The sequence below is a fragment of the Chenopodium album genome, chromosome 15 (genome assembly GCF_948465745.1).
Source record: "Chenopodium album chromosome 15, dcCheAlbu1.1, whole genome shotgun sequence".
Taxonomy (NCBI): domain Eukaryota; kingdom Viridiplantae; phylum Streptophyta; class Magnoliopsida; order Caryophyllales; family Amaranthaceae; genus Chenopodium; species Chenopodium album.
Window position 1 is genome coordinate 4,697,972 of NC_137848.1, and position 14,176 is coordinate 4,712,147.

Here is a 14,176-nt window from a genome sequence, read left to right on the forward strand (position 1 = left end):
AACATAAAATAAAAATTCTCATTCATTTTCTATTCAATAAATAAATGTGGTTTTCATGTTCGACTGTTTTGTATTTGATAACCCCTTTTATCTTTTCAGACTTTACGCAACACTCAAATTTTCCATATAATTAGATTAAAAAAAAAAAATATTCATATTTTTACAAAAATTAAATAATGGTTTCCAAAAAAATATATTTGTACATAGTATTCTTATTTTCCTCAATTTTGCAGTCCACAAAATGTAGTTCAACCCAACCTCTTGTTCCTGGGCTTTATATATTTGGTGATTCAACATTGGATAGTGGGAATAATAATTTATTGCCTACGTTGGCTAAGGCTAATTATTTCCCATATGGTCTCGATTTTCCAGGAAGTTTACCTACGGGAAGATTCACTAATGGAAAAACTGTTGCCGATTTTATAGGTACGTATAACACAATTACTCTTATGTGCGGTTTATTTAGTTTTAACGTAGTATACACATGAATCAAGTGAAATTTTTAACATTGGTTTTTAAGTTCTTGCTTCCTTGAAATTTATAAACAATTATGATATTAATAAGAAATATGAATGTAAAACGAAACATATTCAAAATTCTTATTATTGAGCTTAAATTGATTGGTTTGAGTATGCTATATATGTAGCTGACTACCTTGGAGTGCCGTATCCTCCACCGCGAGTTAGCGTACTCCAACCAACGTCGTATATGGGGTATAACTATGCCTCTGGGTCTTGCGGAATCCTTCCTGAAACAGGAAAGTTTATTGTAAGCAATACATACTAAGTTCACTCATTTCTCATAATAATTTAGTCTCTTAAATTAAATTGATTATAAAAAGGGTTTTAATAGTGATATGATGTAAAAGATATACTATCTCTGATTTTTTTTTAGTTGCAACTTTAGAGTATTATTTGAGAGATATAAAATATTTTAAAGTTGTAACTAAAAAAAAATTAAAGGCAGTATTAAAGATATATTGGACTATATAGACTAAAAAAAAAAAACTTTATAAACTTATACGGACTATATAATGTATCACATTGGACGTAAACACGTACTGCATAGTACACACTTACACAGTATACCACGGACTACTCGGTAATATACACCAATTAGTTACCCTAAACCCTACCAAATGACAATTATACTCACTTTTTACTCGTGTATCACTTTTGCTAATGAGCAAATGAGTAAAAAAAATGTGTGTAGGATGAATTAATGGTGCCCTGATTGTGTCTCGCAATTATTTTGCTCATTTCAATGTGATATACTATATGGAACCTTTTTTTTTTTTTTTGAGGAAACACTATACTATATGGAACTTTGGCACGCATATTGGTATGTATTAATGTATATGCATCGTATATTTTTGCCATTTTAGGCCCAACTTATCTTCATTGTATGTCTTTTTTTGAGAAGCAAATCTTTATTGTATGTCTTAAATCAAGATAAATTACTTTAGGCTTTTTTTTTTTTTTTTTTTTTTTTTTTTTTTTGGGCTAATTTACATATTTGAACTATGCGCTGTATATTCTTCTCAGAAAAAAAAAAAAACTATGCGCGGTATATTAACGTAATGCTTATACGCAATTAAGTGTGAGTAAGGAAAATATTTTTTCATCGACTTTTTTTCTTTTATAGGAGGTAAGGAAATTAAAAGAATTGAGACGGTACCTCAACTGTTACGGGTTTTTTGGTCCACTATTTACGGGTCAGATATTTGAGAGTGAGGGGTAAAGGGTAAGCTCACTTTAGCGGGAATTGAACCCCCAACCTCAAGATTATAAAGTACAATCTATACCACTAGATCAAGGTTAGCTTGATGTCATCGAAATTAAAGGGCAATTGTGATTCACTTAGCTTATTTAGGCATACATACCATGGAGAGTTTATTATTACCATGTTTTCATAGTCAAATAATAAGTTTGTTCATTGAAATATGAAGGAATTCTATATAGTATATAATTAATCGATTTAGCTACTCGTTCTATCCCAAATAGCTAAGTTGCTTTAACTTGTGGTTCATGGGCCTAGTTTGATCGAGTGTCAAAAATTTAACAGTAGATAAGGGTAAATTTATGTAGTGATTGTTTGTTTCATTAACATATGATGGAATTATATGTAAATAATTGATTTAGTTACTTCTTCTGTCCCAATTAGCTAAGCTACTATAGCATGTGGTTGTAAGTCCTAACCAATTTTTTTATGTTATGTTTAGAACTTTAGATATAACCTGGATGTATGCAAGTATTTCGATTTTTGTAGAGATTCGAGGCTAGTTGATTTTGTTTACTCAAGTCAAGTATGTGCCTATTTTTTGGGAAAAATGAGTGTGTGTTGCAAGACTAATAGTCCAATAACTCCAATTGGATTTGGGTTGGAATTTGGGAAGTGCTATAGTAAAGTGAACTACCTAAGTCAAACTTGACCCAAAGAGTGTTCATATAGGCTACAAGAAAGCGAGGCCCACAAAGTGTAGTTACTCAAATGTCCATGGCACATGATTATCATAGAATTTGTAAATTCAAACTAAAAAAAAAAAAAAAAATTGAATCTATTGGTTATCTCATTTGTACCTTTTTTTTTTGCTGTTAATACACATCCAAACAAAAGTTATCACATGAAATTTTGTCAAATTTGATAGAATATGAAACATGAATTATTCTAGGATATTCTGTAAATGATAGACTTTGTGTAAATATGTTAATATTATGTTTCTCTTAAAATTAGGATTGTACACCTATATATATTAATTTAATGAGAACATTCCAACGAAGAAGATTTGCGTAATTTTACAAAATTTGATTTAGTTTATAATATGGAGTATTAATATTATTGATATATAGACAAAATTATGATTAATAATAATTTATATTTAAACACGCGTCTTTTATTTTACAGGGTGAATGCTTGAATTTGGATGAACAAATGAAAATGTTCAAAGAAACTGTTGAAAAAGAGTTGTCCTCAAAATACAAAAACTCAGCCGAGCTTTCCCAACACATGGCCAAGTCTATTTTCATTTTCTCAGTGGGAAATAATGATTACATCAACACTTATTTTAGTCCTTTTCAGACAAGGAAACAATATAATCCTCAACAATTTGCACAACTCCTCGTTGATACATTATCACTAAAATTACAGGTTTTCTTATCAATTTTACACAGATTATTTATTTTAAAATTGTGTAGTAGTGAGATTATAGCTGAGAAGTACATTGTGTACGTACCAAAGTCTAAAATTTACATTTACTTATCGTTAGGGCCTGTTCTCATCAGGTTATTTTCAGTTCAGTTCAGCTCCTAATTTTCTTCTTTCATAAAATATTTATTTCAGTTCAGTTCAGTTCAGTGTAGTTTAGTTCAGCTCTAATAAGTTCAGTTCAGTTCATTTCAACTCATTTTAGTCAATGAGAACAGACCCTTAGTTTTAATTTTTAAATCATTGATTTGCAAAAGTTAGCTTTTCACTAATAATATTTGATACATAAATTTTTGTTTTTAAAATTGCAGAAACTCTATAATTTCGGAGCAAGGAAGATTCTAGTGTTCGAACTAGGTCCAATTGGTTGCATTCCATCAATTGTAAAGAGTTCAAAGCTAAATGGAAAATGTGATGAAATCAAAAATGTAATCGTTAATATGTTCAACACTCAACTTGGATTATTGCTCAAGAATTTAACTACTACTCTCCAAGACTCACATTTTATTTTAGGGAAAGCACATGGACTAGGATACGATGCTGTCATCAATCCCACAAAATATGGTATGCCAACATTTTCAAAGCCTTTTTACATATTTCATATGCAATATAGTTTTAATGTGCTCAATAGGCCAGGTATTGACGAAAACTATTTTAGAATGAATGGATCTTGAAGTGACTCATGTACATGTAATGTTGCAGGGTTAAGAGATAGTAGCAATCCGTGTTGCAATGCATGGGGAAATGGTACATTCTCGTGCATACCGGTGGAAGCTCCATGCTTAGCACCCGACGAACACTACTTTTGGGATGGCTATCATCTAACTCAAGCAACATATTCTGTTGTTGCATCTCATTGTATCAGTGGCTATGATGTTTGCCTTCCTATGAATATCCAGCAGCTTGTTCAAGTTTAAGATACAATTTATGGCTTAATTAACGAGTTATATTATAATTGGACAAATAGGTCGACATTATTGATAAATATTAAATTAGCAAATTTCTAGGATTATAAATCAAGGAAATAATGAGGTAGATGATTTTTCCTTAAACATGATATATATTGGAGTTATTAGCGTTTTTACTTCCAAAAAGAACAAGATTTTTCACCACCGACCTAAATATATTATGATAAAGAGATTCAAATGAAAAAATGCTGAAAATAATTTATTTTATTACTTGTATGTTTTTTTAGAAGATTAACAATAACAATAACAATAATTAATGTAGACATATAATATATAATAATTAAATTAAATAGTAAAAATCAGCTAATAGATGTCATACTTGTAAAGCACGTAATGTATTAGATTTGATCTTACATTTTAACCTTTAAACTATATATATATATATACACACAACTCACAATGTAAGTGCTCATGTAATGAACGTGGTGGTTCAGACTGAAAATAAATGGTCGGAAGGTTAATTTCAATTGATAAAGTGTAAAGCTTGCGTACACGTCAATGACTTTAGGTCATTACTCTCTAAGAGTTCTTTCTACAATAATTTTTTGCCTGCCTTCTCTCTCTAAAGCTAGTTCTATTTATACTACTCAATTGTAATGCATAAGTGGCCTAGTGCCTTAATTGCTACCTTTACTATACTTTGTCTTCTTGCTAAATTACCTACAATACAATAGCTAATAATCCAAATTTGTCCGCCACTTTAAAGAACCGTGGTTGCCTATGTTGCTTGTGCTTTGTATGCTGCTGCTGTTCTGTTGCACCTGTTGTTTCTGATTCTATCCCCTACTGTACACCAAGGTGGATGTGGGTTCATTGCAGCTCATGTGTAAATTTTCATAAGCAAACTCATAAGATACTTGTATGCTATGCGCATAAACCAGGAGGATATCATTGTCAACCCTCAACACTCTTGAAACTTCATTTTCATGAGAATGACAAATAACCGAATCTTCCTAACAAAAATCTTGTCATCAAACGTAAACTTAGGTTGGTTTAATGGTTCTAAACAAGGAGTATTTTTTTAGTATTGTATAGGAAACACTTCTCAACAATCCATTCAATTTTTTGAGCAAATTCTCATTCTACTCCCCATTGACAAATCTAGCAAAATATGTGGATTTAAGATATTAAAAATAAAGTTTAATCAAATATAAACATAAATTTAAGAAATAAAAATGTATTTTATTATAAATAATTACACTTTTATTTTGTTTTGTAAATAAGTATATATTTACATTTTTAATGCTTCACTATGGTATTATTAATATTTTTATATAATGTGTATACAAATTTAATTTTGTGTAATGTAACGGTTTTATGACATGAAATTATTTATAAATTAACAAATTACATGAAACTATGTATATGTTATATTGTATATAGTTAACAAATATAATTATATATATTGATAGACAACTCAAAGTTTGCCCATAATCATTATCATATTTAATAATTCATTATTAAATGTTTTTTTTTGTATCATAAATATTTTTAATAATAATTTTTATTAAAAATAAGTGGCCTAGATATGTACAAGATTGTAAAACATATAATATACAAGATTTGATCTTACGGTAGTCAACCTTAAGCGGTAAAACTTTAAATTTTGTCACTAAGTATATCATACTTAAAAAGTGAATCATACGCAATTGAGCCACATAAAATCCCATTGTTCAACAAATAAAACCTCAAATCACGAGTATATATACTTACACTTTCTTTCTCAAAACTGAAAATTGATCAATGGGAATGTTAAACATCTCAAATCACGTTTGGTTGGATTCAGTAATCAACTAATCATCAACAACCGGGGATTGATTACAATAAAACTTTTGTTCCAATCGCTTAAATAAAATTTGTTTATCAAATAGTAAAATCATAAATAAATCAACAACTTTTTAGTGAATATGAGACCTACAATCGTTGATATTATAACGAAAATACTATGTAGGCTAGATATTTTTGTAGATCTATTTACAATTTTGCCTAATGTGATAAATTGGGGCTTCCTTGTTGTATCAATTGTATGTAGTAAGATTCATAAGAGTATTTCTTAAGGTAGAAAAGGAGAGATAATAAGGGTAATTTCAAGAGTTAATCGACTCCGATCCATTTTTATCCTCCAATCAAACTTGAATTCAGCTTATTTTCGCTTTCCGTTCTATTATATATTGGTAGGGTTTTGAAATCTGTGATTTTTTTTAATAGTGATGAAATATTAGAATTGACAACCCTTAATTTAGGGATTTAAGGCAGATTTAATTTATGTGATTCTTCTCTTTTTTTTTTTATTATTATTATTATTGGTAAACGGACATAGAAACTTAAAGAGTCATGTACCGAGGAAAAGAGAAAATGGATGCCATATTTTTGTAAAGTAAAAATTAAAGATCGGGGCAAAAATGACAAGTCTTAATCTAATTTGGTCCACTTAATGTTTAATGTGGCCCTCCCGACACCTAACCCTAAGAATTGACTTTTAGTGCAGACCACGTAGTGACACAGAATGTCGTCATACATTCTTATGGTGCAAAGTTCGATTCTTGTCAGTGACAAATGTCACCTAGAATATCAGACGTTGACTATACCAAAGTCCCTCCTCACAACCTCAGGTAATTTAAAAGGTCTTTTCTTACAAATTTTGTTTTAAAAAGGTCTTATCTCAAAAAAAACGCCCTTCTTTACAAATTTTTCTTGTATTTATCTTGAAGCTTAGGGTTGGACAAATGTTTAACTTGATCTTTGGAAGTGATTTCGTTTTTTTGTTTTGTTTTTGTTTTTTTGTATTTATTTTTTTTTTTAAAAAAATTAAGTGGCAAATTTTAAACTAGTGAACTATTCTGACCTCTTAGCTAGTATAGGTTTATAGCTTATAGAACCCAAAATCCACAAATTTATGCTTGGAGTTATATGATGTACTAGAAACTCATGAAGCGTACTTAAAAATCCTAACACCTCCCATCTTTTTGCTTGAAGCATGTTAATAAGAATTGATGGTGTTGTTCTACCCTTATTACATGCTGCCTCACAATTGAAAGTTTATCTGATTATTGGTTCCTTAACTTCCTGGGATTATTGAGGTTAGTATAAAGAATATAACTTGAATGAATTTTTGCATCTAATCATCAAATTACCCTCATATATGAACTTACAATGATAAACGGGCCTAGGCACCATCCGTCACAATTGTCCACTTTACACAACTAAGAAGTTCCACCTCAAAACCGTATGCAATAATGAGGTGAATAGCCTCTTAACCTTATAAAGTGAACAAAACTTTCTACTTTCTTCAATGTGAGATATACTTCCCAATACAAAGTCACATATTTCTTCTGCATGCAACCACAAAATGTGGACAGTAATTGACATCTGCAAGACTGCAACTAACTGCAATGCTAAGTGTTATCATTAGGAAAAATTGACATTTACTACCAGCGAAAACACCCCATATCAGATTTACTACCTGTTTAAAAAAATATTTTAAATTACTACCACACAAATTCCCTAATTGTATATATTGCTACCACTTAACAGAATCCGTTAAGATTCCGTTAAGTGGGTCCCATATTTCATTAAATAATAATTTAAATTATATAAAAAAAAAATTTTAAAAAAAAAATCTCAAAAATCTCCCCTCCCCTTCCCGGCGTCAGCCACCCTCCCCCCTCCCCTTGCTGGCGGCCAAATGTTTCCCCGAAACCGGGAAACCCCACCTCCTCCATTTCTCCACCTGCCAACCTAACCTCGTGGTCGGTGCACGAAATCGTCACCTGCCCGCTGCAAAACCGTCACCACCGCCGCGAAACTCCACCAAATTCTTCATCAGCGGCGCCTCGACCTTTCCCCCACCCCTACGCAGCCATGAACCCCTTTCTCCTTCTTGTTGCCCCGACCACCAACCCCAAACCACCAGCCACTCAAAACCCTAAATTCAAAAATCGAAATCGAATTCGAAATCCTTAACCATCAACCCCAAACCACCGAAATCGAAACCCTCGTTTAGGATGGTTTGGGGCTGGTGGTTTAGAATTAGGGAGGGGGGCGATTTTCGGTGTGGGGAATAGGGAGGGGGGCGATTTCCGGTGGGGAAAGGGAAAGGGAGTAGCTTGCGTTACGGGGTGGGGGTTGGGGCAGCAACAACGGGAAAAGGGAGGGGGTGTGGTGGGGTCGCGCCGGCGCCGGCAGGGGGGGTGGCTGCCATTGTTGTGGAGGGGTGGAGGGGTGGCTGCCATTGTTGTGGAGGGGTGGAGGGGTGGCTGCCATTGTTGTGGGCCCCTCAAATAGAAACAGTAACAGAGTTAGTCACTGGTAGTTATTTCTACAGTTAGGAAAATATGGTGGTAGTAATATAAAATATTTTTTTAGACATGTAGTAAATCTGATACGGGGTGCTTTTGCTGGTAAAAATGTGAATTTTTCCTTATCATTATATGCATTTTTAAGGTTCGATGAGTTCGAGATATGGGCTTTAAAAATCTGCCTTAGTACAGAAGGTTGTGAATGTTTAAATTACAACCCTAACAAATTTGATTAGAATTGAGAGACATTAATTTAATTCTAAACCATGAAACTAACCAATAAATCACAATTCAATTTAACATCAGGCCAACAAGTTTGCTTCTTAAAATTAAATTGTCCACAAAAAAAAAAAAAAAAAAAAAAAAAGAAAAAAAAAAAGTGATGGTTATTATGGAAAATTTGTTGAAAACCATCTTATAATTTTTTTTTTGTCAAACCACACCTATTTTAAATTTTTTTTTTGTTGAATCCCACCACTTTTCGGATTTCGACTATTGATTGACATTTCCGACGTTGATTAGCATGTGCACCTCACGTGGCCCATTTAACCCCACTTTTCTATTATTTTCGCCCCTCTCCTCCATTCTTCCCCCTTCGTCACTTACATTTTCTGTGCTATTGTATAAAAGGCTATAAAAACCAAATTATGATGAAGAGGAGTGACGAAGAGGGGATGAATGGAGGGAAAGGGGGGGGGGGAATAAAAGAAAAGTGGTGTTAATTGAGTCACGTGAGGTGCACATGTTAGTCCACGCCGAAGATGTAAGTAACTAATTTTTTTTTAAAACAGGTGTGTTTTGACAAAAAAAAATTATAAGATGGTTTTCAACAAAATTTGATTTTTATAAGATGGTTTCCAACAAATTTTCCGGTTATTATTCCGATTAGTTATGCAATTATGATACAATGCGTATTTCATCAGGATGCAGTACCCTACGACAAGTAGGACAAGTGTGTTTGTCTTGCATGTTATACCAAGAAACTATGCAACCCTCGTGAAACTTGTGACCGCATATCTTGATAACCCACACATCTAACAATAGACCACCTCTCCTTTGTTCGTGTTTTGGTTCATCAAATCCCTCCAAGCAAATCGTGCACATGGTGCAATTCTCAGTCACTTCTTTTACCCTCTGGTCCTTCTCTAAGAAACACGAGTCGTGTAAAGTATTCAATCTAGTTTTGATGTTGATCAACCCCGGCCGCGAGCAGCATCCCCCCACCTTTTTTGTTCTGAAGTTTAATAATCTTATAATTTGTGAAGTAGCAACATATATAACCAAGTATATCTTTCATCGGCAGGGAGATGGTGCCAATGACACGATCTTTTTTCATGAGCCCTGCGGCACAAGAATATATTTCTATATTTATGACCTTGAAGTTTTGGTTAGAATAAAAGTTGTTACCCTCTTTGTCCACCACAAAGAGTAAATTGTGATTCATATTGGGTTCGAACCACCACACTTGTCAACACGAGTCATCATCGTATTAGCCGGATCCATCCACACCACAGCGTAGGTACGCATTCGCTTATAAAGACTCAGTGTCCGGCTCAAAAATGGTGTTTCTATAATTTTGCCTGATGCTAAGGTCACCTCTATATGCCATTTATCGCTCTTTGTTTTTTATGATGATCCTTCCATGCTAATTATGTAGTGTTGAACGTTAACAAGAAAGACCCTGCCATACCTCAACCCTCACGGTTTTTTAATTTGGTTCGATATTTGCGAGTCAGACACTTTAAGAGTGAGGGGGAAGGGTAAGGGATCCGCACCCTCAAAGTGTCCCTAGTGGGGATTAAACCCCCAACCTCAAGGTTGGAAGGTGACAAACTTACCACTATACCAAGCTTAGCTTGGTAGTGTTGAACGTTACTTATTAGTACCATTGGAGTTAATATATACTATTATACGTACAAAGTATTGGAGGATATTGGTTAATCTGAATCAAACAATGTCTCTAATTCTATCAACAAAAAAATATCTCTATTAAAGTGTATACCACTGATCATGTCTATAAGGATTACAATAATAATCCTGATCAACTGCTCAACGTGCTAAAGAATTTAACATAATTTACAAACAAGATTCGTGTGATAGGTTTCGTGGGCGTGTGTTCAGCAGCATTGCCCTTCCAACAATCCTCGACCACCTTGCATTTTACCACAATTATAAGTTTCGTGAAAATTATAATTCACTCGTCAATTCTACCATTCATCATTTACCACCATTGTATTAAGCTTTAAATTAAATAAAAAAGAAAAAATAAAGAAAGTTGAAGTTTTTCTAAACCAAAAACTCAAGTTAAAATTTTAAAAGATTTCAATAAGTTAAACCTCTAGTTGGTGATCTATGTAGATAGGAACAGCCAATGTCGATCCTTCTAGTTGGTGATAATTAAAATACTTGTATCTTACAAGCCCCTGAGGCACAATCAAGTTTTGATCAAAATCTAAAGTCATCTCCTTAGATGGTTCCAAGCTGCTTTAGTCCATCAGAATACTTATTACTCTTGAATACTCGTATATTGTTTCATTTATGAAGGGGAAGGCCTCTCCTAGCCATCTCATTGAAGAAAGAGTAAGGAAGGTCATGAGGTCTAAAACAACAAAGGGATAGAAGTTAGATGTTGTATAAAAACCGAAAATAGAAATAGTTATGAAAAACTTTCACCAAAAATATAAATTACCCAGTGGTCAGCATCCTGGCAATATAAGTGAAAGGCGCCCAAAGACCTTTCAAGCTCTTAACTGAACAAGGAGTCCACAGCACATTTGTTACTCTTAGAATTGTAGCCGATTGGCTTTACTACCCCAATCGGTATCAAAATCAGCTTTATTTCCACAAATGATAGTTGGGATTTCTTTCCCATATCTGCATTCAAATTTTAACACAAATAATCCAAAATTACCAGGAAAAACGATAGAAAATAATAAAACTTAAAAGTCCAGAAGAAAAAAAAAAATCAACAATAGGGAATGTGTTGATTTCATAACATATGAGTATTCACACCTTTTAAATAATTCAATCCAGTCATCAACATGCTTCATACTCGATTCGTCAGTAATATCACTCATGATGATAGCACAATCCATATTAATACAGTCCCTCTCTTTGCTGCATCAACCAAATTTGAGGTTTATTAGAAAACAATAAACATTGAAAGGACAAGGAAAGCTAATCGGTCCAAATAATTAAAACTTAAAAAAATTTGTCATTGAATCCCTCTGTCATTGGATACTCGTAGCACTGAAACCTAATTCTTTGGCGTTCTGGAAGACGAGATGTTCTGAACTGGAATGTTTGAACAGCAGGTTCGGTTGTCGCTAAATAGGAAACATAATTAATTAACAAAACAATCTAATTATAAAGACACTTAGCATAAGGGATAGTTGGACAACAAAGCAAAGCGAAGAAGAAATTACGATAGGATGGAAGAGAGTAAGATAAGAGGGTAAATAATCTAATTTTAAAGTATCCTAACAGGTTTGGGACAAACGCTTTTCATCAAATCCTAATCAAAAGCGTCACAAACAATGACAATACACAAGAAAGAGAAAGGAGTATGATAGTTCTTAGTTGAGCAATAACACCATAAACACAGATAGATAATCCAAGTCCAAGTAGCTAAAACAGAAAAGCTCCAAGCAGTTAACTTTGGGAAAATACTAGTTGATCTTCATGATTAACATAATTTGTCAATCATAGGGGTGATAGTGTCTTTCATTCATTAAGTTAAGGATAATAATGTCATTGCACATGTAATGACATGTTCTTATTGCCAGCTATGCAATATACAGAGTAATGGCGTTAGTAACTAAGTTCAAAGCCCCAATTCCCCAAATCCCCACCCTCCTTCTCTCTCCTCTCTCTCAAAGTTCCAACAATGGTGGGTGTGTAGTAGCTCCGGTGATGGAGGGTGTAGCGGTGACAATGAAACTGAAATTAGTTGGGCGACAACTAGCTATGACTCCGGCAACGGGTGGTGGTGCTGTTCGTACTTAAATCGATCTCTCATCCGCCAGCATCGGCAAAAATTATGCCCAAGAGCTTCTTGAAAAAGCTCCCTAGGTTAGTCATTTCAAGGAAAATGGTCACCTTTAACCTTTGGGGTTAACCAAGCCCTTAATTTCACCTTTTCTTCTTAGGGTTTTCGTTTAATTCGGCGGCGAAGCCGCCGGAAATGGTGGTATTGATGGTGTCAGTGGTCGGTTTATTGGTTGAAGCTTGGAGATGATGAAGATTGTGGTATGATAGCTTCAATGGAGGAAGCAGCTTGAACACTACTATTGTTACCGTTAGTAAACAGAGTTAGGATCTAGGCTTGCGTACTTGGTGATTAAGAGGCTGACAAAGCACAAGTATGAGCTGGCTAGTATGAGTAAGCACTAGATTAACAAAATATGTTAATCATGAAGATCAACTGGGCAAGCCCCGTTAACTTTACATTCTTATCCCATGTTAGATAAATACTCACGTTCATAATCTTCATTGAAGCACTGACAAAGAAGCCTCTTCATAAAAGTAGTTTTTCCTGCAAAATAAAAAAATAATCAAAAGACAATTTTAACAAAAAATCAAAAGCAAGGAAATTGGGATTTGGGATTCTTACCAGTTCCAGGATTACCAATTATGAGACACTTGAACGTTCTAGTCTTCCAACGAATCATTACTCGATTCTTAGGTTTCTTTGCTTGATTCGGTCGACACTTGTTTGCTTGATTCGGTTCACAAGTCATGGTTGATTCACAGATTCTGATGAACATAAGGAATTGAAAAGAAAAATTTGTTAATCAGGGTTGTGCAATACATTAGCAACCAAATTAGATTGAATTATCAAACAAGGCTCGAATAATCACGTAATTTTAGGAATATTTGATTCAATTATCAAATTGGGCTTATAATTTTCTTTTCTAGCAATATAATCACTGGACATCATCTTTCATAATATTACAGTAGTAATTAAAACCAAATATGAGACACTTGAACGTTTGAGTATTTCATAATCGCTCTTTCATAATTTTAGGGATATTTGATTCAATTATCAATAATTTTCTTTTCTAGCAACGCAATCGCTCTTTCATAATCTCAGTAATTAAAACCAATAGTTCAGATTTTCGAACCCTAAACTTAATGCACTGACAATTAAATTGAATTAAATACGAGTAAATCCTAAATTGTGAAATTAATATGAGGATTATAAAGAGAAACAGCAACTTACCTCACAAGCAAGTTTTCTCGATAAAAACGTTGAGTGCGCTTCAATGGAGAACTGATAGGAAGATTGTTGTTTTTTTTTTCTTTCCCCTCTTCTTATTGACAATTAGTAGTAGTTAGGCCCTGTTCTCTTCACCTTACAAAAATAATATTAAGTAAAAATAATATTAAGTAAAAATAATTTCACTTCAGTTAAAATAAGTTCAGTTCTGTAAAATTAATTTTATTTCAGTAAAAATAATTTCAGTTCAGTAAAAATAAGTTCAGTTCAGTAAAATTCAGTTTTCTTAGAGAAGAATTATAATAGAAAATCAGTAAAAATAATTTCAGTTCAGCAAAAATAATTTCAGTTCAGTAAAATTAATTTAAGTTCAGTAAAAATAATTTAAGTTCAGCAAATATAATTTTGTTTCAGTAAAAATAATTTCAGTTCAGCAAAAATAAGGTGAAGAGAACGGGGCTTAGTTAATGACTGAGATCGACGCCAAA

The 14,176-nt window shown here is 33.2% G+C and overlaps 1 protein-coding gene and 1 long non-coding RNA gene across 2 annotated transcripts; one reads left to right on the top strand and one right to left on the bottom strand.

The window, feature by feature from the left end:
* Positions 1 to 4,256, top strand: LOC145581670 (GDSL esterase/lipase 7-like). Its single transcript, XM_081638695.1, has 5 exons — positions 1 to 426; positions 647 to 768; positions 2,905 to 3,147; positions 3,516 to 3,768; positions 3,907 to 4,256. Exons 1-5 carry the CDS (start codon positions 177 to 179, stop codon positions 4,119 to 4,121), a joined length of 1,083 nt encoding a protein of 360 aa, XP_081494821.1. The 5' UTR covers positions 1 to 176; the 3' UTR covers positions 4,122 to 4,256.
* A 6,182-nt stretch (positions 4,257 to 10,438) lies between these two features.
* On the bottom strand, positions 10,439 to 13,746 carry LOC145581671 (uncharacterized). The gene is made up of 6 exons (XR_014099660.1): positions 13,692 to 13,746; positions 13,083 to 13,225; positions 12,948 to 13,004; positions 11,483 to 11,587; positions 11,160 to 11,344; positions 10,439 to 11,069 (listed from the first exon to the last, which is right to left on the bottom strand). It is a non-coding gene; the product is annotated as an uncharacterized LOC145581671 (long non-coding RNA).
* Between the last annotated feature and the right edge of the window lie 430 nt (positions 13,747 to 14,176).